The sequence below is a fragment of the Embiotoca jacksoni genome, unplaced genomic scaffold (genome assembly GCF_022577435.1).
Source record: "Embiotoca jacksoni isolate LCO1_2020_lvr unplaced genomic scaffold, fEmbJac1.0.p SCAF_21, whole genome shotgun sequence".
NCBI lineage: Eukaryota > Metazoa > Chordata > Actinopteri > Embiotocidae > Embiotoca > Embiotoca jacksoni.
Window position 1 is genome coordinate 6,006,245 of NW_027185352.1, and position 22,257 is coordinate 6,028,501.

A 22,257-nucleotide genomic window follows, 5' to 3' on the forward strand; every position below is an offset into this window, starting at 1 on the left:
TGAAAGGCTTTACACCGCATGGTTAATGTATTCCCTTGTACTGTTTGGGGTGTATTTTAATAACCATTTCCCTTTAAGAAGATGTCTCTTTAAATGTGCTCAGCCCTCCATATTCCTCATATTTTGGGTAATATATTGAAGATATGAGGAATTCTGACCAAAAAAAAATTGAAGTCAAAAAGAGAAAACACAAAAGCCACAAATATTTACTTATTTTTAGAGAATCTATGTCCTTTTCTGCCTGTGCACTGATTCCAAAAAGAAGAAGAAGAAGCAAAGTCACCCTGATTCATGAGAGTAATCTTCTAATATAATAATAACCCAAGATGTTGCCTTGCTTGTTTTTGGACTACTGACGCACAGCCATCAAATATAAATGATTATATTTGTATAAAGCATAGACTGTATTTAGGTTTAAAGGCTGTAACAGTGCAGATGCAGATGTAGTTGAGGTTTGTGGAAAGTTATGTGCACACAGCCCCTGCAGAGGAAGGTTTACCTCGGAGGCAAACATCATTGCAAAGATTTTTAGGTGTCAAGTCTTTCAAAGCACACCTTTTGGTGCTCCTGTGTTGCCCGTGGACAAATACAACAGAATTAATAGCAGCAGCAGTTTTGTGTTGTATTATACTTTTTTTTTTTAATCGCATATAAATATTAACTGTAAAGAAGTGCAGCCCTTAAAATGCCTGTCTAAAAGCAAAACTACGACACGCGAACCTTTTATTTCTAGTTAGGCAAACCGTTGGCCACCTCGCAGCACTTCGACAACAACGGGGTCCTTCGTTTAGCGCCAGTTTGGATTTTCTTCCTCTGGATGAAGGATGTCGAGACGACAAGTTGTCGTAATATGTCGATTTTATGAAATATAACGGAGTTAATTTTACACACACTTGAGCACAGCTTGTTATTGGAAAATAAGCGCCTCGTTGAAAGGTTCGACGTGTTTGTGAGAAACGTCAAAGTAGCATTAACGCTACGAAAAGGACGCAAAGCCGAGACATTAAAAGGTAAGTTAACTGTCAGGTTGTTTGACTTGAGAGATTTAAACAAATTAAAAGACGTGTTTTAAAATATACATATTTGGTTAAAGCGACATTTTATCGCATTATAGGAAATTATTCAAACGAGTTCAAACAAAACAGTGAGACTGTAAAACATGTGAACTTTAAGAGGAGCCTCTAATATAAATGTAAAATAAAAAACCACTGTTGGTGATTAAGCAATAATACAACATCACGACACACACAAAAAATGAAATGTTAATGGTAATTATATCAGGACATATTTCTAAACAAGGGCGGACTACCACAGTGGATTTCATGTAGACTAATTTACGTATTGAGTAAATAATCAATAAATTGCCAAACAAGAATAAACCAAACCTGAATTACGGTCACGGTTTTGTGTGTATAATAGTCATACAAATTCCCCCTCATGACAGGTTTTTGCCTCCTTCAACAGTCGAGCCTTTATTTAACCCTTTTAACTGTCTTTTCATCATCAGCTGTACAAACTGTATGTGAGTCTTAATCTGCTCAAGTCTTCTCCACCCACGACATAATCCAAGACCTCCACAGCAGAGCTTCCCGAAGCTCTTCCAGATTTATTGTTTCAGCTTCACTGTAAATCTGAGACTGATTTACAGCTCAGTCAAACATCTAAAGAAATTATCGATGTTTTAAATGTATTTTTTAAATTTCAAGACAATTTACAGGCACGCAGATCCTACTCTGTTTTCATAGCACTCGTTGCACGAGCTGCCGGTTTACTCGTCTACCTCTCCAGGTAATTAAGTGTCCACCTTTCTGTAGGTCACCAGTTCATCTGAAGCCAGCTGCACTGTTAACGTCTCTAAAATGGACAGTAAGTACCATGAGATTTAAAACACACAAGAGCACAGCTTTATGAGTGAGTGAAAAAGACACAAGTGTGTGTACTCCTGTCGCCCAGGTGAGGATGATCTGGACATTTTGACGGCCCTGCTGGCTGAGAATGAAGGTGTGGACGAAGAACAAGATCATCAGGAGCAGGTGGACGACTTGGACGCCCTGTTTGATGAAGACAATGAGGAGGAAGAGTATAAAGAGGGCACGGAGGAGGAGGAGCAGGGGCAGCGAGTCGCGGACACAGAAGACGTAGTGTCGGAGCTCTTCGGAGACGTGGACGACATTGAAAATGAGGAGACGGACTCAAAAGGAAAAGAAGGTGGCGGAGACAGGTCAAAAGAGGATTTACAAGGTTTGTGCTGCTTCTAGTTCACCCACAATGCATTTCAGTTCTGTTCCATGTGGCTTGTTGGGTCTGTGTTCATGTCTGGATCCTTACGTGTTCTTCTTCAGAGGAGCTGAAGCGAATGCAGGAGCAGATGCAGAAGTTACAGCAGCAGCTGGAGTCGAGCCAGAAGGTTTCATCCCCTTCAGTCGGGACGACAGGAGGCTCGGTGACACCCAAACCGACACCGACCCGACAGCCGACCTCCAGACTGAGGCAGGCCAAACCAGCCGCTGCCACACAGAAGACCAACACACAACAAGGTAAACATTTAGCTGTTGACCAGTTCCCTTAAGGTCGACTGCGCTATTTGGTTTTCAACATAAAGTGCAGATTAAATTGACTCGTAAACGAGCTCATGCTTTGCTCTTAACTTCCTTACTGACACAGTTTCATTCAAACCTCCATTTCATTTCATTTTTTGATGTCGTTGTTTTTGTTTTTGATTGTAAATTGCTTTTTCATCTGTAGTTTTGGAGACTCTTGTGCGTTACCATGAGCAGAATAGATACAAAAATAAAATGAAATGAAATAAATGCAGTGGCAGCAAAAGTTGACCCTGATTCTGATTTTCTTTATTTCTTTATTTTCTGACAGCAGCAACATCTTCATCGACTGCGGTCAGAGGAGGAAGCCTGAAGCTCCAGGAGTCCTCTGACTTTTCTGCTCAGCTCAACAACGCTGACTCATTCAAACGCCAACCTAGAGTCGCTCACCAACCCGCCACATCACCAGGTAAAACTTATCCTTCAACATTTCCTTACACAAACCACAGTTCCTAAAACACGTCGTGCTGCAATACGAATATATTTATTTCCTTCACCGTACTCCCTTTAGAAGACAGAGGCCCGCTGGTGGAGATAAAGATCGGCAGCTCCTTCCAGCCCGTCGCGAGCACCAGCAAGGTTTCTGACCCTCTGAGATCACCTCCACCTTCCCGCAGCAGACCTGCGGCCGCTGCATCAGCAGGACCGCCTACACCTGCTTCTTATCCCGCTCTGCCCAAAGACGTGGCTGTGGAGAAATACTCGGGACTGAGGCTCAGGTCAGAACAACGAAGTGATGCCTTTTTTCTTCTTTTTTTTTTTTAAGAAAGGTTTTAGCGTAACACACACAATATAAAATGTTTGTCAGGTGGTCCGGTCTGAATTTCCGCCGTTTTCCACTTCAGAAAGCCGCGAGTTTCCTCCACCGACATGGACCGCAAGATGGCTGATCGGCGCCTGATCCGTCTGTCTCAGCTGCCGGAGCGTTTGGCTCGAGAGAAGCTGGAGGACAGCGACTGGGTGACGTTTGCGGTGCTGGTGAACAAGGCCACGCAGCAAAGCAACAGCAGCGTGAGTCTGAACTCTGAACTCAAACCTTTCGCTTTCTCTGGTATTTTGCTGCATATTAAGATGTAACTAATATCCCGACTTGTGTTGTTTCACAAAAGCTTAACACTTATTGATTCTGTTGACAAGGGGGTGTTCATGGACCCAACTATGCTGTTGTTAGCAAAATACAAGCTTTTATCTGGAAGAATGCAGGTGAAAAGTAATCTGACACTGACATCTCCTTTCAAGAGGAAAACAAATAACAAGCACAAGTATGTTCAGGTGAAAACTTTGGATCCAGATCGTTATTAAAAGCCGTAAAACTAAGACTTTTGAACGCTGCCTGTTTCATGTTGTTTTGCTTCATTGCTGGTTGCTGCTCTCTCCTGTAACGTTGCCGTCACTCTCCTGACGAAGCGCTTCCTCTCTGCAGGGCAAAACCTTCAGCATCTGGAAACTCAACGACCTCCACAACCTGGAAGTGTTCGTGTCTCTGCTGCTCTTCGGCGACGTCCACAAAGAGCACTGGAAGACGGAGCCGGGCACCGTCATCGGACTCCTCAACCCCAACCCCATGAAGCAGAGGGATGGATACGACGGGGTGAGTGGACTCTGAACTCGATGTCATTTGTGTTGTTTTGTTTTTTTCACGTTATGTTCATGTTGGTGCAATTTCTGTCATTAAAATTGTTTAACAGTTGGGGGTTAAGACTTTGCTCAAGGGCACCGTAGAAGTGGTAACGGGGGAGGAGCAACTGCCGCTCTTTCACTTTCACTTCAACTCTGCAGATCAAATCGGACTCAAGTCAACAACAGCGGATCATCTCTGATAATCAGGGAACGTCAGGGGATTTTAGAAACTTTTTTCCAGACAGGGAAAGTCAAGGAATTTGATCATTTTTGGTGCCAAGTCATCGAATATCAGGGAATTTTGTTTGCATGTTTACATTTTAGTTGTCATTTATCAAAATGTACGCCCGGTTTTAACAGAAATGTTTCTTGTCAGCTCAGCACAATCGCAGCCTGTTTCTCTGTTCATTATAGGTGATGGAAAATTCATCTTTTTAGTCCTTGAAAGTCAGGAAATTTAACATTTGACGTTGAACAGATCTCCTTGTCAAGTGTTAAAACAATTTCAGCTTCATTGTAAAGGTCTGTGCTAAAAATGCAGAAACGTCCTCCTCAGGTTTAACAACTGCCTCTAGTCTTTCTGATGATTTATTGATGCTAGAAGTAACACGTTCAAGAGAAGAACAATCGAAAATAATCTCATGTCAGAAACTAAATTGGGCCCAAATTACACAGGTTCATTTGTGATACTTTAGTATAAGTTTGTTGATCTTTTGTTTTCTAACAAACAACATATCAAATCCAGCTGATCCCACAAAACGCTAGACCTCACCGCCGCGTTTAAAATGCAGGATACATCGTAATTAACTGCCTCACAAAGAAGTCACGTGACTCTCAGCTCTTGTGGTGTCGTTATAACCCCGTTTTACAGATGTTTTACTGAATCTGTTTTAAGGTTTTCTTTGTTTTTGTCATCGACTGGTTTGGCAACTGAAGTGTCTGACAATTAAATGAGAGGACAGATTAGGCTGAGATGTTATAAACAGAAATATGGCGAGGACACATTCACCCTCAGACACTTTCACATCCTCCCGTCCCACCCGCAGAGGCCAGAGTTCAAAGGCCTTAAAGTCAGGAGAGATGAAGTGAGGATTCATCTGCAACGCAGTCACAGTGTGGAAACTAATCTTCCTGACACCACTCGTCACTCGTCACTCTGTCTGCACACATCTTCATATCTCAATTCAATTCTTGGCAAACTTAAAAGCACAGTTAGTGCTGGAATCAGGAGAGTTCGACTTATATATCTGCAGTTAGATTTATCCGACTGTCGCAGATTTATGTATATGTATATGTTGTCTGCCTCAAAAATGACTGAAACGATTTATTAATGATCACAAAAGTTGTTGGTTGATTTTCTTTTCATCAATTAATTATACCTTAAAAAATAAAAAATAAAACATAGTTCCAGCCAGACATATAAATAAATAAATAAAAACGAAAGAGAGGAAAATCAAAGAAAACTTCGATGCATTTTTATTACGTAGTGTTTTGATTGATCTTTACTGCCGGAGGCTGAATCCCCTTCCAGAAAACAACAGCTTGTGTTGAACGTGTGCAGGTGAGTCTGACGGTGGATCACCCGCAGAAGGTGATGCTGATGGGTGATGCTCAGGACTACGACACCTGCAAGGCCGCCAAGAGGAACGGAGAGCCGTGCTCTCAGATTGTAAACATGGTGGGTCGGTTTTCTCTCGCTGCACGTTTCTCCATGAACAGTTTGGTTAAACTCTGTCCTCGATTATCGGCCCACGTTTCAGAAGCTGCGTTCTCATCGCTTTCCCTCTCGGCTGCTTGTCGCTCCCTGCAGTACGAGTGTCAGTACTGTCAGTATCACGTCAAGGCCCAGTACAAGAAGATGAGCTCCAAGAGGGCCGAGCTGCAGTCGTCCTTCTCTGGAAAAGCTCCCAACAGGCTGAAGGCGAAGGGAGGCAGCCTGAAGGAGCGACTCTGTCAGGACGGTTTCCACTACGGCGGCGTTTCCTCGGCGGCCTGCGCTGCTTCACTGTGAGTCATGTCAGACGCCATCGTTTAAGCCTACAGTCGTGCAAATCTGTATTTCTCTGCCAGTGAAGTATCTGAGGCAAAGTCAGGTCAGTCAGACATGTAGACATTTCTACAAAATGTTCCCTTTAAAGGTCCCATATTTGACTCTTTTCAGGTGTTTAATTTCCAGTCTTGATATTTATGTTTTTGTAGTTTTAAGTGCAAAAAACAATCTTCATAAAATGTTACATCTCATTCTATCGGAAACGTAACTGGAATATCTCGAAATACAATTTTTTTTATAGAGGGGTCTCAAATATTTTGAGCTCTGCTGAGACCACAGAGACTGTCCACAAACTGTGAAGATTAAAACTCCAGACATTAGAAGACATACTTCCATTCTTTAAATCCAAAATGGCGGACTCCCTGTTAAGTTGGGTCATGGTGCTAAGACAGTTATTTTAACATCTGGGTATGATAAAAAAATGTCCACTGAATATCGTGGATGTAGGTAAATTTAGCCGCCGGGACTGCAGTTTAGGGGGCGCTAGTGAGCCATTCGGCCACGCCCACTTGCGAAAACCATTAAAATACGTCATTTTTTCACCAGGAGTTACGTGTGTCACAACTTTCATGAGTTTTTGAGGACATTAAAGCTGCCAAAAAGGCGACTACTTTGTCAGGATAAGAAAGCGGAAGAATAAGAACTCCTTGAATAACAATAGGGCTTTCGCACCATTCGGTGCTCGAGCCCTAATAACAATATAATAATCAGGATTTGGAAACGTCAGTTAGCTGTCAGTGTTATTGTCCAAACAGACGCTGCGTCCCGTCTGGATTCTGACTGAAGTCGGATTTGCACTTTTACCGCATGCGTTAAAGTCAATTTGTGCTAACAGCAAGTTACAGATCCAGGATCACAGCGTGTGTCCCGGGCAGCTTCTGGGCTGCTTGACCTTTTTCAGTAACGAGTCTGTCCGTTGCAGAACCGCGTCCAAACCAAACAAACCGGTCCAGCAAACTCTGGACAAGCTGTTCGTGAGAGGCTCGGCTCAGATCGTCGATCAGGCCAAGAGGCTCGGTAAGAACTGCTGGTCCGACTGAATCCTGCTGCAAGTTCCTATTTAAAACCCCGAAGAACCGCATTAATAAAGGCTTTTATCAATTGATTTATATTCTAAACACATGTAATACATTGGTTTTATTTTCACACAAAACATGGGTGCAGTTGAAGTAATACCTCGACTGTTGATGCTGTGAACTCTCTTTCTCTTTCTCTGACCTCGATTTCATTTTTTTAAATAATTGGGATGGATTTCTCTTTTGATTTAAACCAAGATGAGACTAATGGTGTTTTAGCTTTTAAAGAATCACAGATCTTTAGTCAGACTGCAGTAAATTATGCTACTTGTGTATTTGTATTCTTAATAGAAATCATTCAATGAACAACTGTAAAAGCAGAAAATGCTAAAAAAAAAAAAAACAACTTTAAATATATATATATTTTTTTATATGTCTATTTATTTTTTAGCTGTTCAGTCCGGTGAAGTTTCAGGTTGTTCGAATGAATTCAGGAGCCTGATGTCGATGCCAACACCGGGAGCCCTGCAGCTGAAGAAGCACCTGATACGAGGCAGCCAATCAGGTACACCGCCTGGAAATTAGAGCCCGAACATCAGCCGACTGATGTTCGCCTGTCACAGATATTTTGGTATTGATGCAAATGTTGGCTGATAATTTTACTTATTTTACAAAACATAATGCAGAAAAAGATTACCATTACATTAGGAATTGTTCTGTGTGGGTTTTTTTTGTGGGTTTTTTTTTGTTATTTAGTTAGCCTTTATTTATTTATTTATAATAATTAAATCCCAAGTGAACTTTCCTCTTTCAATGCACTGATGTCAGAGTGGACAATAAACTATAAAATGTCCTGCCTCCTTTTAAATATCTTTGTCACATTTTTAAAAGTGTTTGATAATCACATATGTGCTCCAAATATCCAAGAGCAGTCGGGCTCTGCTACAAATATTTTAGTTTCTTTGGCAGGTTAAATATTAAAGATTTGTTAAGTTAAAGGAACTCAGGATTCAGTTCTGATTGACAGCTTTGTTTGTGTTAAAGTTTATGCCGCCAAAACCTCTGATGACTAAAACATCGTTTCCTGTATCAGGTTCAAAATGGAAAACGTTGCCATAAACTGCAGAGATGTCATATTTTATTCGATGCATTTGAGCCTCACATTAAACTACAACAGGACCTGAAGCCCACGATGATCCCAGACCTTTTCTTTCACCTGTTGTTCGTCTTCAGCCCCCAGAGATGCAGCTGGAGCTCAGCTTCAGTCCATCTCGGCCTCAGACCTGCTGAAGCAGCAGAAACGGATGCAGCGGGAGCTCCTGGAGAACCGGCGGCGGAGGGCGGAGGAGATCCAGAAAAGGGTGCAGCAGAACTCGGGCGGCGCCACACCGGTACCGAGCCGAGGAGGTCTGACGTCCCCGAAAGCTGCTTCCGAGGTCCCCAAGTCCCCCCGAAGCCCCGCGGCGCCTCACGCCCCGACCCTCGGCCGGGGCTTCTCCAAAGATGAAGACATCCTCTTCTTCGAGAACAGCCCGCCTCCAGCTCCCGCTCTCAGCCTATCAGCTGCCAAGATGGCTGCTCTGAAGAAGCTGAAGGCCAAAGGGGCGGGGCTTAAGAAGGAAGACCCCAACGCTGTGAAGAGGAAGAGGAGCGACAGCAGTGAGATCAACACCCGAGTAGAGAAGAATCGAACCTCACCCAATGGTACGATCACACTTCTGTATGATCACATTTCATTCGTACGTCTGACTCCTGATCTTCTGTTTTTCATTTCACTCTTTGTTTTCGGTTTCCTTTTTTATTCTGATCTCTGCTGTTAATCTACTTTGTTCTTTTTTAGTAATATATTTCACACATCTGATTACCAGCAACGGCAATAAACAGCAGATTGATTGGTCAGATTGAAATTCATTTTAAAAGTTAAAGTGATCATTTTTGTTGCATCCATTATGTAGTTACTTATATTTAGTATGAGCTCTCGGGGCTCCTGGAGAACGACAACATAAACCCGACTGATTGTAGATATTTTACTTGGTAGCAGTTTACACAAGAAAGAAACGTGTTCATGACAGGACAAGGTTGTTAGAAATGGGTGCGCTTGATTTGCTGAGTAAAATTTACATTTCTGCATTTAGCTCCATCATAATGGCCCCTTCAGAAACCTGTTCATAATTTGGACAGGAGATTGCAATTTTTTTTAAATTCCCACAATGAACCTGCATTAAATATATTAAATAGAAGCTCAGCTGAAGGTGTTACAACAACAAAACCTGCTTTATCAAGAAAAATGCAACTCCTTGTTTCCACTCGGAGGCTCTTCAACCGTCCTCTCGTCATCGAAACAAACCACAAGCTGGTAGACCGGAAAAAACAGTAACACAGGAAGTGACAGGGATTATGGGTCTTACATTAGAACTGGGCTGCCAATCATTGCGCTTTCCTTCCTTAGTCATCACAGAGTTTGTGTTAAATGACACGCTCGTTATAACCTGTTCTTTGACTTGTCTGTGCAGGTGAATCGTCCGGTAACGGGGAGGAGGAACCGGCCGAGAAAAAGAAACGAGATCAACTCCGCTACATCCAATCAGAGGAGTTTCAGAAGATCCTCAACGCCAAATCTCGCCACGGGGTCGTTCTTCAAGCGGTACGATGGACGTTTGCTATTTGATTTACAGCCGTCGTGTTGCTGCGACTTATTTTCTTTCAATCAAGCTGCATTCCTACACGTGAAATCCTGCAAAGTGTGCGTGAATCTGCTCTCTCTCAGGCCGAGTACCAGATGCAGGAGCGCTACTTTGATCCTCTGGTGAAGAAGGAACAGATGGAGGAGAAGATGAAGGGCATCAGAGAGATGAAGTGTCGAGCCGTCAGCTGTAAAAAGGTACCGAGCCCGAAGTTACATTTATCCCAGATAGAAAATCTGCTACCGGGGATGTTTATATTTTGTGTGTGCCCTGTAAAGACGATGAGAAGCCTGTGATTGTCTCTCAGCCATTACTCCCCCTGTTGTCTCTGCTCCCAGTGTGGCTACACCTACTTCAAGCCGGCGGACCGCTGCGTGGAGGAGAATCATGACCTGCGGTGGCACGACGCCCTCAAACGATTCTTCAGATGTCCCTGTGGACAGAGAGCCATCGCTCTGGACAGACTGCCACACAAACACTGCAGGTAAGACCGGCTATAAATCTCTCTTCCTCTTCCTCTGATAGTTTTTCAGAAAAAGAAAGAACCCGTAAAAGTCGACAAGACACGCCAACACACGTTCTCCGTCTCCTTTGACAAAATAATAACTCATGTTTTGCCGTTTCAGTAACTGTGGTCTGTTTAAATGGGAACGTGATGGGATGCTGAAGGTAAAACTCATAACGACCTCATTTGAAAGGAAAAAAAACAAACATCCTCTTATTGTTGTAAACAGAGACGGGAGACCTGACGACGCTCTTTCTGTTTTATTGCAGGAGAAAAAGGGGCCGAAGATCGGCGGAGAGCTTCTCCAGCCTCGAGGAGAGGAACAGGCCAAGTTCCTCAACAGCATGAATTGACTCCTGCTTGTTGAGGCAACAGCATGTAATCACATTTTTAAGTTTGTAATTTAAGGGTTCAGTGGGTTTTTTCATGTTTTTAAATTTTTTTTTTATTCATCAATTATGTCGTCTAATTGGATATGTGTGAAGCTGTCGGATTTGCTGGGAACAGGCTGATTAAAGGGATGATTTGCACCATTTAATGTCAGTGGTTCCACTGTGCTGATGAAAAGCTGAGCAGAAACTAATCTGCTGCCGATCTGGAAAGAACGAACTAATATTCTGTCGGTTACGAAATTTAAACATCGTATGATGGCGGACATGTTTTTTTTTTTTTTTTTTTTTTTTTTTTTTTTTACTTAAAACAGCAACAGTTCATCCCATTTCTGCATTTAGTGACTGAATAGTGAGGATTGGTTGCATGAAAACAACTTGACACGCGCAGTAGATAGAACGTGTGTAAATATTGAAATGAATCGTGGCTGAATTGCATTTAGCGGCTTCAGTTGTCGGGTCCTGGTAATGTGCATGCAGGCTCACTGCCACGTTGGCGTAGCTGATCGGGACCCTTGAATAGAACAGAACCATTGTTGATGTTATTAGTAACACCTGTGCTTTTCCTAATATAAGTCAAAATGTTTGCTGTAAAAACACCTGATACATTTAGGGAAAAGTGTAAATATTATTTTTAACCTTGAATTTATTTATCCAGCCTACAGTTAATAACTCCAATCAATGTTTTGATGCCTCCTCTGTGGGGATTGTTAAATGTCTCATATTGTATAAATTCCTATTTCTTGTTTTTATTAAAAATCAAGTCTAGTTGCTATATACATTTTGTCAAAATGTTCGGTCCACAGAGAAATTCACAGCCTGTAGTCGGCAACTGAGGCGTTTGGACTGCTGCAAGTTTGTGATGTCACAAACTCACGCTCATGTCATATGTCCACCCTCAGCACAGCCCACTGTACAACGCTTATGTTGAAGAAAACACCAAGCTGTTATTTGTTGGCAGAGCTAGGAAGCTACAAGACCAAAGGAAACCTGTGATTGGTCTGGGCAGGTGTCACTCAGAAAAGAGTCAACCAATCAGAAGAGAGGGTCACTGATATCAATGTTTCTTAAAGACACAAAACAGCCTGATCTTTGGTAGAGCTCCAAAAAGACGCTTCAGGAGGAGACATCAAATTATTTTGAGGTTTCTTGGTGCTTAAAACCACAAAAATATCTTATGGATATCAAGACTGCATATAAATCACCAGAAAGGAGTGAAATATGGACCTTTAAAAAGTCCGTTTGTAGAAGTATCTCTTTATGTCTTACTGACCTGATTTTACCTGAGAAATTGTAGCACTGGCAGGAAAATACACATTTACAAGACTAGACTTAAAAATGTGCATACATTTTAAAATATGGGACCTTTTAAACGGTACTTCAGCTAGAAATCTGAAAGTATAAGGCTCAGAAGGGGTGACAGGACAGCAGAGGCTCGTATTTGGTGGAAGGGGACTGAAACTCTCTCCTGTATGAGCACACGAACATCCTCTTAACACACTCCACATGGAGGCCAGGTGGCGCTCACTCAACTCTCCGAGCCAATCCACACGGCCTTAAACAGAAAGAGGCCTGAAGTGGAATCCTGGCACGGAGATAAAATAAGGTTCCTGGGTCGGGAGCCGTGTGATTAGAGAGCGCAGAGTGCCATGCCGCATCATTAAGAGGGTTTCATTTGTGCTCATTATCCCGTTGTTGCCGTTTGTTTTTTTTCTCCCGCTCCTCTCTTGCTCCCTCTTCAGTCTCTTCGTTGCCCGGTCCAATATTTCCACTCTGGAATGTGGGAATCGTTTCAGCCTGATGACTTCTGCAGCCCACCTCGTCTTCGCTCTTCCTTCCACCTCCACATACTCCAAATGCCAGACGGCTGCAAGTGTGAGTCACAACACATCACTGGAAACTTGTCTTTATTTGTCCTTTCGACTTGAAGACTCTTTGCAAAAAAACAACAACCCCAAAAGTAAAGCTACAACCCTTTTCTGGAACAACCAGGCATGTGTACATAGAAGGTTGTATTACCGCTGTTAATACAGTACCTCAGGCTGACATGAAGGTATCATCGGGTAGCGTGTATGTACATATAACAAATAGTAAAAACAAGCATGCAGAACTTAAAGCTTACTTTACACAAAAAAAATGCTCTTTGAATACACTTTACACTTTGATATGGAAAACACATATTGCACTTAAGGTTTATAAAAAATAAAGCTAAAAGAAAATGTTGACGATGAAAGTGGGACAAACACGGAAGTAACATTAGCACTCTTATGGCAGCCGGCCTTAGTACGGCGTAAAGGTGGCGGTGGGTTCCTGCTCCGATGGGACGTGTTGAAGCCCGGTTCTTGCTCAGTGGAACCAGTAGTAGCGAGGATAGAGGCCGTCGTAGTGATACTCTCGCAGCTGCTCGTTCGTCTCACTCGATCTCTCGTTTACCTCTGTGGATAAAAGAAAGAGTTGAATTAAGCAGCGGTATTCAACATTTTTATTTTAAAAAAATTAGTCACACGAGTTCCTGTATGTGGAAGAGTCGACGGTAGTGATGAGCCCGCAGAGAATTATCACCTGCCTTCGTAGTTCTGTTTTACAAAGTGTCTTTTTCTACACTTTTGTTTTGGTTTTCTGACCCACAATTTTACTGTTTTGATTCACTTTCCCGACTCTCATCTTAGTTTTGTTGTTTACTAGATAAAAATAAATAAATAAAAGCTCAGATAAACCCACTGAACGCTTCCCGTTAGCAACCTAAATATAAGAGCCAGCAGGGGCCTACTAAACCTACGGGCCGTAGCAGCAGCGTCTCCATGTGGTTAGCCTTGAGACACAGCTGCAGTTTGGGTTCGATTTCTCCAGAAAAGATTGCGGTTTGAGTTAAAAATTGAAGCTACATTATGTTATGTATGCAAGTTAACGCTCTTAAAAAGCTTCAAATAAGTCAACGTTGACTTTTGCTTCCACACGGGACACGAAACGCAATCTCCCCGGTGAGAGGTCGGTGTTTGATTCATCTCACCGTCCACAGTCTCCAATACCGACATGGACTCTGTGACTCTGAAAAACGATGTGATCTGACGTCCTCCTTTGTGTAAATACTACGGCCGCCAGAGGTCGCAGTAAACGTAACCTGCCGGCCCGCTGGGAGGTGCAGTTAGCACAATCTGAACACTGGGTTCATGAAACAAACGGGGTGACAGCAACCTCCTGAACCCACTCGTAGGTTCTGCAGGTCCCTACCGGGCCCATCCGCACGCGTGATGATCGCCGCCTCTTCGAGAGGCTGAGGTCGGGTGAATATTGATTACTCTTAGGTGCAGTATTTGCCACTCGGCGAGCCCAGGAACAAATCTGTGTTCTAACATCTGACAAAATCACAGCAAAGCCGCCATCGCTGTTACGGCAACATCAAATCCAACATTGATTTGAGTTGATTTAATAAATACAGTTTGTTTGTGCACCTAGATTCACGTGTTGACGGCCCACTGCGAATACCATAAAAATACAAAAGCACATTTCCATCTTGTGCGACCACGATGCAGCCGACCATTTTGGAATATTGTACGGATGCATCCGAGTTTAAACAGCAGGATCTTTCTTAGCTCTTTACAACCGACCAGCTCGCTCCGAATGCCACATTAGTTGCATTTTGACTGAGATTTGACTTCCTGTTGTTTTGTAAATAGACCCGGTGCAGATCTTTTTGTTCTCCTGTGAAACCGCATTGACCCAAACCACCCAAAACACTGTGTATCTCGGATATAAAAGCCAGTCACATCTTTATGGTCAGCCGTTCCTAGTTTAGAAACCGTGGACTGTAACTATATCACAGCTGAGAGACGACCGCGGGGAAGATTGTCGACCGCAAATGGACACTTTGATTTGGTGTGGCGTCTCAGGCGCTGTGCTGCGGTCCGCAGGCTCGTGGGTGTCGAGCGGTTCGTCCGAGAGCCAAACTAAAACTCCGTCCCTCCAGTGTGTCCTGTATCGAGCCCTCTCGTGACAAGTGGCAACTAAGCGTGTCAGGGTTTCCGCAAGTATCCTTTCAGGTTACCCGTTCACGACACGACCTAACGTGTGTTTACGGGTACAAGAGCTGCCTCGTTATATGTATATATATATAACATTATTATTATAATTTTCTGCTGGTTTTCTTTCAGGCGTCTCACCCTCAGTTCACTGAAACGCAGACTTCAGGCGTTCGACGTGGACCTAAAATCGGATGAATCTCCGTCTTACCATCGCGCACCTCCTCGACGTAGTTCTCGTACTTGTTCCTCTGTTCCTCGTTGTAGTCCCTCCTCTGCTTGTCGGCCGCCAGCCTCACCCTCTGCTCGGCTGTTGATGACAAATAAGGGCCGTCAGCACGCCGACAGAAGAAGTAAGTGCAGCTTAAAAACTTGCCTTGTGTTTTTCACACCTTTGCATTTCTCCAAAAGATTTTTTTTTTTTTTTTTTGCATTATTTTTTAATTTAATGAATTTTCATCTGGTTGCTTTAAGTTACTTAATGTGTCATCAGTTGTGTGATTTTAACCCCTGAATTATTTAAGTAGAAGAAAAAGGATCAAACATCTTAACCAAACCCTCCCTCACACGGAGCTGCCTTGGGTTCTCATGGACCGACCTGCCGACAGACATAATCAACCTTTAACTGAGCTTGCGGAGCTGTTTGTCCCCAGCGAAGCCCCTCTTCAGTGCCCCGACGGTCTGCCGAGGCGAAATGACCCACGACCTCTCTGGAGGCCGGTCGTGGCCACGCGGACGTCACAGGTGGTTTTTACCAGATAGAAGTGATAAATCAACACAGACAGGTCTGATTACTCCCATGTGTTCATGTTGCTTAAAACAATACACGTGTCTGTTTGCAGTTTTTTGAAAAATGAATTCGGAGATTCCTCCGTGTTTGCATTATTTGTCCTGAAGCCCTCTGTGTGTGTGTGTGTGTGTGTGTGTGTGTGTGTGTGTGTGTGTGTGTGTGTGTGTGTGTGTGTGTGTGTGTGTGTGTGTGTGTGTTCAGTTGGTTGGAGGTGCGTCGATGGCTGACCGTCAAAGAATGAGCTCGTTGTACAGAGAACCTTAGAGAGAGAGAGAGAGGCTGCACCACAGTACCCTGTGACTCCTTCTGCAGCCTCCAGCGTGTGTGTGTGTGTGTGTGTGTGTGTGTGTGTGTGTGTGTGTGTGTTTTCCAGACTCACATTTAAGAGCTGCTACTATACACACCAACACCTGCTTGAGTTTTCCGGCTACCACTCTCTCACACTTTCCCAGATTGCAGTCAAAACAAACCATACCATCTCCCGAGTCCCTCCACAAACCGTAAACCAACACGCACACATTCACACACAAACGTTCTCTGCAGGAGGCCAAACATTTATGTCCAAATCAGCTGTGGCCACATCACCTCCTCGGGCAGCGCTGGGGGAAGTCAAACATAGAAAACACCAGCTATAAATAGGCGTACCCATAAATTAGCCCCCCGCCCCTCTTCCACCTCCCCACCGCACAGCAACCACGTCGCTCATGACCCCACTTGTTTCTTACCAGCGTGATGATTGGCCTTCGAGCCTTCCACTTTAACTTGGGTAAAATCTCACGTAGTGCATCTCCCGGCACCACAAACAGGAACAGTGATCCATCCTCCAAACTTACCACAAACCGACCGACAGGCAGACAAATCTAAACTTTTCCCTCCCGACAGATAAAAGCGGCCGTCGACTCGTATCTTTGCTTTAAATGGACGTGTTGAACTTGTCAGCGTACCTTGAAGCTCATAGTATCTCACCGAGCGGCGAGTGCGGCGTTTGAAGAAGTTGGTGGCGTCCGACTCGGGCACGAACACCTGCCGTGCGGCACCTGAAGGTCAGAGGTCACAAGGTTCAAGGACTCACGAGGAGGACATGAGAAGTAGTTGCAGAAAGTCATATGAAATAGTTAGAAGGGTTGAACAGGTGTTACCTTCATGATCAGCTGGTTTTGAATCATCTCGTACCGCCGCGTTTTCCACCAGACCAGAAACTGAGAGCGAAAGGAGAAACTTTTGTTTACTTCACATTCTGGTGCTGATGTTGTTTTTATCCCGTTGAGAAAAGGAGGACCGGAGTTACAGGAAAACCTCGATATCCTGAAGCCTTCTTTAAGAGCTGTAGTTTCTCCTTTGAGTTCAGGAATGAACATAAGATGAAAGAAACTGAAACTCGAGGCTTCACTCACGTATGGAAGGTTATTTCAAATGACTAATTTACCAGAAAGGAGCGAGTTTAAAACAACCACAATAACAATTATCAACAATTATTGAAAATCACAACACGTGAAACCGTGAAAAGCCTTCGATCACATTTTATTTCACTCCCTGCGGTCAAAATTTTCTTTATTAACGGATTCATCTTTAACAACCAATCTTTGAAGTAAAATGACTGTACGGCATCAAACAAACAAATCAGTAGATTTTAGCAGTTGAACTCAAACTTCCTGCTTAAAATTTCACTGAAAGTCAGAAATAATTTAGCTCTTAACATATAAAACAGCTTTTTTTTTAGGTCTAGTTTTGTGCAGAAGTGTGTGTCAGTAGAATTTTGAATTATATTTGAATTTGAATAGATAAACTTGAATAATTGCTCTAGAAATCTGAATCTGAAAAGAATAATTTGAAATAGAATTTTTTTTGTTTGAATCTGAATTTCAATAAACTTGAAACTGAATGTTTAAGTTATGAATTTGAATTCATTTGCTCTGAAACTATTTAAACATCATGGAAAATTAAACAATCTAAATTCAGTTGTCACAATTCAATTTCAGTTTGTGTCTTTGAGGAAAAGCAACACGAGAAGAGCAAACAGTGAACGTAGCTTTAAGAAGTCACAGTCAGTGGCCACACATCTTTTAAATATCAATTTACCAACATGTAATCTCTTCTTCGCTGTAATTTGGCAGCTCACTTCAAGTTTGTAGCGATCTTTGTCCTCATCGTCGTCTGTGCCACGGCCATCGCTCAGTGATCGGTCTGGGTTTGTTTGAGTTTTCCTCTCTGACAGTGAAAACTGGACTCATGAGATGAAGGCTCGCCTCCGAATAACTGGATGTTGAAATTACGGCTGTTATTTCAGTCGTTGAATTGAAGAAAACATGTTTCCTCGGCTCGTACGGCCGAACAAACAGCACTTACTATCTGAACACTTCTGACTCACCTGTTAAAACATGACTGAAAACTTTGATGCAAATATGTGAGGTCACTTTGAACTGCGCACGTGATGCAAAATTTATGTCTACAAATAAGATTGTACAAATTATTAAATGGAAATTTGAAAATAACGCTGGAATTGATATAAGAAATCTTCACAGTTAAGAAAAGACACAAGGTACTGTTCAACATATTTACAGATGAATACATAGTTCTTCCCCGATTATACAATATATCTCCCCCGAAGACGTTTAATATCCCCCGTCCTCCAACTCTTTTACCCTGACAAGCTATACTCACAGGTGAGGATGAGGAGGGTGGTGAGCAGAGACAGGACGAACACTCGAGTCCAGGACATCTTGAGAGAGAAAAGCAAAAGCTCTGTTGGACTTAACAGCACCCCTAACAGAACCCAACTGAGACGGGAGAGAAAGATAAAGGAGGGAAAGGAGGGAGAGGGAGGAGAAGGAGGGAGGAAAAGGCTCAAGGAGGGGAGGGAAGCTGCTGGAATTTCTATTGCCCAGGGGAGGAGATGAAGATGAAGACAAGGAGGGAAAGGGGGAGTGATGGTGGAGTCCAAAAGATATGAAGCCAAAGAAATTAAGACGGGAAACCGGGATTTAGTATTAAATGGAAACCCAAAAAACAGGTACTAAAAATAAAGCGAGGATGTGTTTAAATGTGATGCCTCGTACTTTTTTATTTATTATTTAACTTGCATACAAAGTACAATATAGATCGGGGGGGAAACAACCCGAATCATTATTCAGTGCAACTGCAACTCCAACTCCTTGAGTCCTGGTGTCCTCCCAGACGGCCTCCATGATGTGGAGGTCAGACCACCTGCTGCAGGACTCCTGGATCTCCTCATCACTGAGCATAGCTCCTCCTGACGCTGGTATCTTAAGTGCTTAAATCCTTTGCACACTGTGTACACAGTACATACATAGTGTGGTTGAAGTATATGAAAGAATTATGCATAAAAATTCTTTTTTTTTTCTTTCTTCCTAATCCTGACGTATTATTTACTTACACCAGCACTAATGGACTTTTCTTTTTGACACGTGGTGGCAGAAGGACAACTTCCTGTCCAGTGAATGAAGGTGAACGTGAACCGAAACAATTGGCTGAAAGCTGCTAAACTTCTCCAGATTTCTGAAGGGAGCTGCCGATATTTAAATCTGTAGGTTTGTTACTATAAACGAGCGACTGCTTTCACATCCTGAATAACCATCTGACCCACCGTAAACATCAAGATTTAAGCAGCTTTAATAAAAATAAAAATGCAGTAATTGAAGTGAATTGTTCCCAGCTCCTTGTTTTCAAGGTCGCCATCTGATTTTAAAGTTAAACCGCGGTCTGCTGCAGGAAAAGTCTTCCGAGTTCTGCTTCTGTTCGTGGTTCTAACAGGGAGTCGAGGCGGACTAGAACCCGAGGAAACAGTCTGCTGCAACATGTGCAGTAATCACAGCAGGACGCCGAACCGCAGACTCCTTCCACGCATGTGAAGTAAGTAGTGTCTTCATATGGCTTCACGCTTTGATGTGGAGCTCCTCTGAGGTCGATCGAGGTTTTGGTTTTTTTATTTTTTTTTTATTTTCCATCCGCCCGGTCGCGCGCAGTCTTTATTACGTGTCGATGAGCAGACATAAGTGAGGACACGTCTCTCTGTCAGCTGATCGGTTGTCAAAGTCTCATCCTGGAAGTCAACGGTCCTTCGGTCTCTGCAGCTGGAGTTTTCCACTTCACTCTATTTGTACACAAATGTATATTTGCTTTGAACCGGGAGGGGTGGGGGGGTAATTTGAGTTTGCCGACCGGAGTTCTCCGAACTTGACCCGGTTTGAGGTTCAGGCAACCGGGTCAAGTTTGAGGAGTTCCTGGCGAAAGCTGAAATCAAACTGAAACTCGGATCTATACTTTGTAATGTGCAAGTAGTGCAAGACACTTCCGGTCTGCGACACTATTAGACAACAAAGCTCATGAATCCTTCTGCACCTGCTGGCTGACGACAGCCTGTTGCTCATTGGTGCAGAATGAGATCCTGTGTGTGTGTGTGTGTGTGCGTGTGTGTGCGTGCGTGTGTGTGCGTGCGCGTGCGTGCAGGTGGTCGCTGCCCTGAACCCGGTTATTATCACACCGGCTCCCAGTGATCTCAGGGTTCAGCGTACACACCGGCCTCCGCCAACCTGTATTTACCGCCGCTACGCGCTGCCAGCTCTTCCGCCTCCTGCGTGAAGAAGAGCCACTTCAGGTCCTCTGCTGTGTGCGACGAGACTGAAACGTGAAACGAGTTTCCCCGTGAAGGAAACTGGGCAGAGACGACGGGGGTCGCTTCGCTCAGAAAATAACTGACAGCTGATCTGCAGTCCGGAAACATTTAAATGAGGAAACAGTCAGAGCTGCGTGTGATTGAACTTTCTGCTGTGTGTGTGTGTGTGTGTGTGTGTGTGTGTGTCTGCCGGTACAAATACCAGTATTATATGCATCTACTTGTGTGTGTGTAGGTGTGCAACTGTGTATGAATTCATAGAATGTGTGTGTGTGTGTGTGCGACTGTTTCTAATCAAATTGATTGGATGTTTAATAAGGTAACGTTTCTTTGCACTTGGCACGTGTACGTGCAGAAAGTGTCTGTACATCACGTGTGCATGAAACTATAGTTTTAATCGTCTTCTCCGCCTTCTCCTTCTGTTGTCGATGTCACCAGCCTCCACGTTTCAGCTCTCCTTGCATGTGAATGAATTTCCTGCAGATCTGATCTAAACGGAGATGTGAGAGCTTCCCTCTCGGTTTTGAACAAAGAGTCTGTTCAAACACGTGTTTACACTCCGAGCTGCGCCGGATCAGGTGTTGGGATTCTGGGGAGGCAGGAAATAGCAGAGCTTCCATCTAAACTCCTCTGAGACCAACACGTGATGTAGTGTTGGTGTCAGCCGGTGACACAGTGTGGAGCAACTTTCAGTATAATGCAGCTTAATGTAATCTTTTTTTTTTTTTCACTGGTGTTTAAAAGTCATTTGCAGTTATTTGATTTAACATCAAACATCAAACGGCTGCTTTTTGCACAATACTGTACATTTTCTATTATCTACTTCTATTCTTTATAAGCTTTTAGATTTGATATATGTTTTTATTTTTTAATTGTTATTCCTTCTGAAGGTGAAAGAAGGACTAGAAAAGTAAGAATCTCATTGTACCGTGTAACACCTGTGCTTTTACTGCATATGACAAAAAGAAAATCTCTTCATCTTTAAATCTGTGATTTAACAGCGTTTTAAAATCCGCTGGCTGAATTTCAGCGTCAGCATTCAAAACTCTAATTATGGCCTGACACGGCAAACAATTACAATAATTTACATGCACCATAATAAATATTAGAAAGTTAGTCGTGGAAATAACATTGTGCAGTGACTGTTTTCCGCAGCACTGTGCAGACAGCGATGAGAACAAAGAAGACATCAGCAACAGTATTGCACCGCTGTTGTCCTGGCTTATAAAATATGGAGAAATGTGTATAAGCAGGTGCTGCTATGAAGGAGGCGCAGTCCATATTCAACAGACCGAAAGTGCGATTTAGTGTTTGGCACCTCGTGCGCTCAGAAAGAATATCATCATTAAATGTAATGAGTCAGTTTGGCTCGTTGCATTATTTTTGCACGATGAAAACCGTTTCAAAGCTTGATGTTATGTTATTGTTTTGTTTGGGTTCCTGCCGCCTGATTAGACACCGACTGAGGCTTTAAAAACGAATTGACCTGGCTGTGAAGCAGCTTGTTTTCCACAGTCATCTGTTTTGGTGATTGTAAGCCGTCATTCTGCTGGTTACATGTTCAAAACAAATCTGGCTCTTGTTGATAAGACTCATCTCCACTCTTGTGATCAGAGCGCGACGATCCTTCAACCCACAATCCTTTGCGTTTTCGCTGCAGATCAGCTTTCCAGTTAGATTAAACTCGTACATTCAGGCATCAGTGTCATTATCGACCTCCAGATTTCAAAACAGCATCGTTATTAGTAGGAACAAACACGGTCAACTTTGAGATCCGTCAGCTCAATCAGTTATTAACCGCCAAAATGAAACATTAACGAGAACTCGGCCTGAATTTCTGGTGGGTTCAACACAAGAAAATGTAGCACGTCAATTTAAAATATGTTTTATTTTAGTTTTACATGACACTTGTGTAATAAATCAGAGTGTGAGAGGTCATATAGGAATAACA

At 43.1% G+C, this 22,257-nt stretch overlaps 2 protein-coding genes across 3 annotated transcripts; one reads left to right on the forward strand and one right to left on the reverse strand.

The window, feature by feature from the left end:
• The first annotated feature begins 829 nt into the window (after window positions 1-829).
• On the forward strand, window positions 830-11,639 carry mcm10 (minichromosome maintenance 10 replication initiation factor). 2 transcript variants are annotated; one of them, XM_069156954.1, is made up of 18 exons: window positions 830-1,010; window positions 1,815-1,866; window positions 1,954-2,241; window positions 2,343-2,537; window positions 2,872-3,009; window positions 3,112-3,319; window positions 3,446-3,611; window positions 4,024-4,191; window positions 5,782-5,898; window positions 6,031-6,227; window positions 7,193-7,287; window positions 7,738-7,851; window positions 8,520-8,990; window positions 9,800-9,930; window positions 10,054-10,167; window positions 10,309-10,454; window positions 10,597-10,639; window positions 10,745-11,639. In XM_069156954.1, the coding sequence occupies exons 2-18, from the start codon at window positions 1,860-1,862 to the stop codon at window positions 10,826-10,828; spliced, it is 2,682 nt and encodes an 893-aa protein (XP_069013055.1). In that variant the 5' UTR covers window positions 830-1,010; window positions 1,815-1,859; the 3' UTR covers window positions 10,829-11,639. The 2 variants fall into 2 exon arrangements, with proteins under 2 accessions (XP_069013055.1, XP_069013056.1); XM_069156955.1 differs by having other exon boundaries at window positions 2,875-3,009.
• A 1,121-nt stretch (window positions 11,640-12,760) lies between these two features.
• ucmaa (upper zone of growth plate and cartilage matrix associated a) lies at window positions 12,761-18,435 on the reverse strand. Its single transcript, XM_069156956.1, has 5 exons — window positions 18,335-18,435; window positions 16,813-16,872; window positions 16,618-16,710; window positions 15,095-15,193; window positions 12,761-13,299 (listed from the first exon to the last, which is right to left on the reverse strand). The coding sequence occupies exons 1-5, from the start codon at window positions 18,390-18,392 to the stop codon at window positions 13,211-13,213; spliced, it is 399 nt and encodes a 132-aa protein (XP_069013057.1). The 5' UTR covers window positions 18,393-18,435; the 3' UTR covers window positions 12,761-13,210.
• Window positions 18,436-22,257: the final 3,822 nt, after the last annotated feature.

Excerpts from the sequence above, each read along its gene's own strand:
- ucmaa (XM_069156956.1), bottom strand. The coding sequence starts at position 18,392 with ATGTCCTGGACTCGAGTGTTCGTCCTGTCTCTGCTCACCACCCTCCTC. Across the intron at positions 16,873-18,334 it reads CACCCTCCTCATCCTCACCT|TTTCTGGTCTGGTGGAAAAC; the intron begins GTGAGTATAGCT and ends TTTCGCTCTCAG. Across the intron at positions 13,300-15,094 it reads CGTCGAGGAGGTGCGCGATG|AGGTAAACGAGAGATCGAGT; the intron begins GTAAGACGGAGA and ends TTTTATCCACAG.
- mcm10 (XM_069156954.1), top strand. Across the intron at positions 2,538-2,871 it reads GAAGACCAACACACAACAAG|CAGCAACATCTTCATCGACT; the intron begins GTAAACATTTAG and ends ATTTTCTGACAG. Across the intron at positions 3,612-4,023 it reads CGCAGCAAAGCAACAGCAGC|GGCAAAACCTTCAGCATCTG; the intron begins GTGAGTCTGAAC and ends TCCTCTCTGCAG.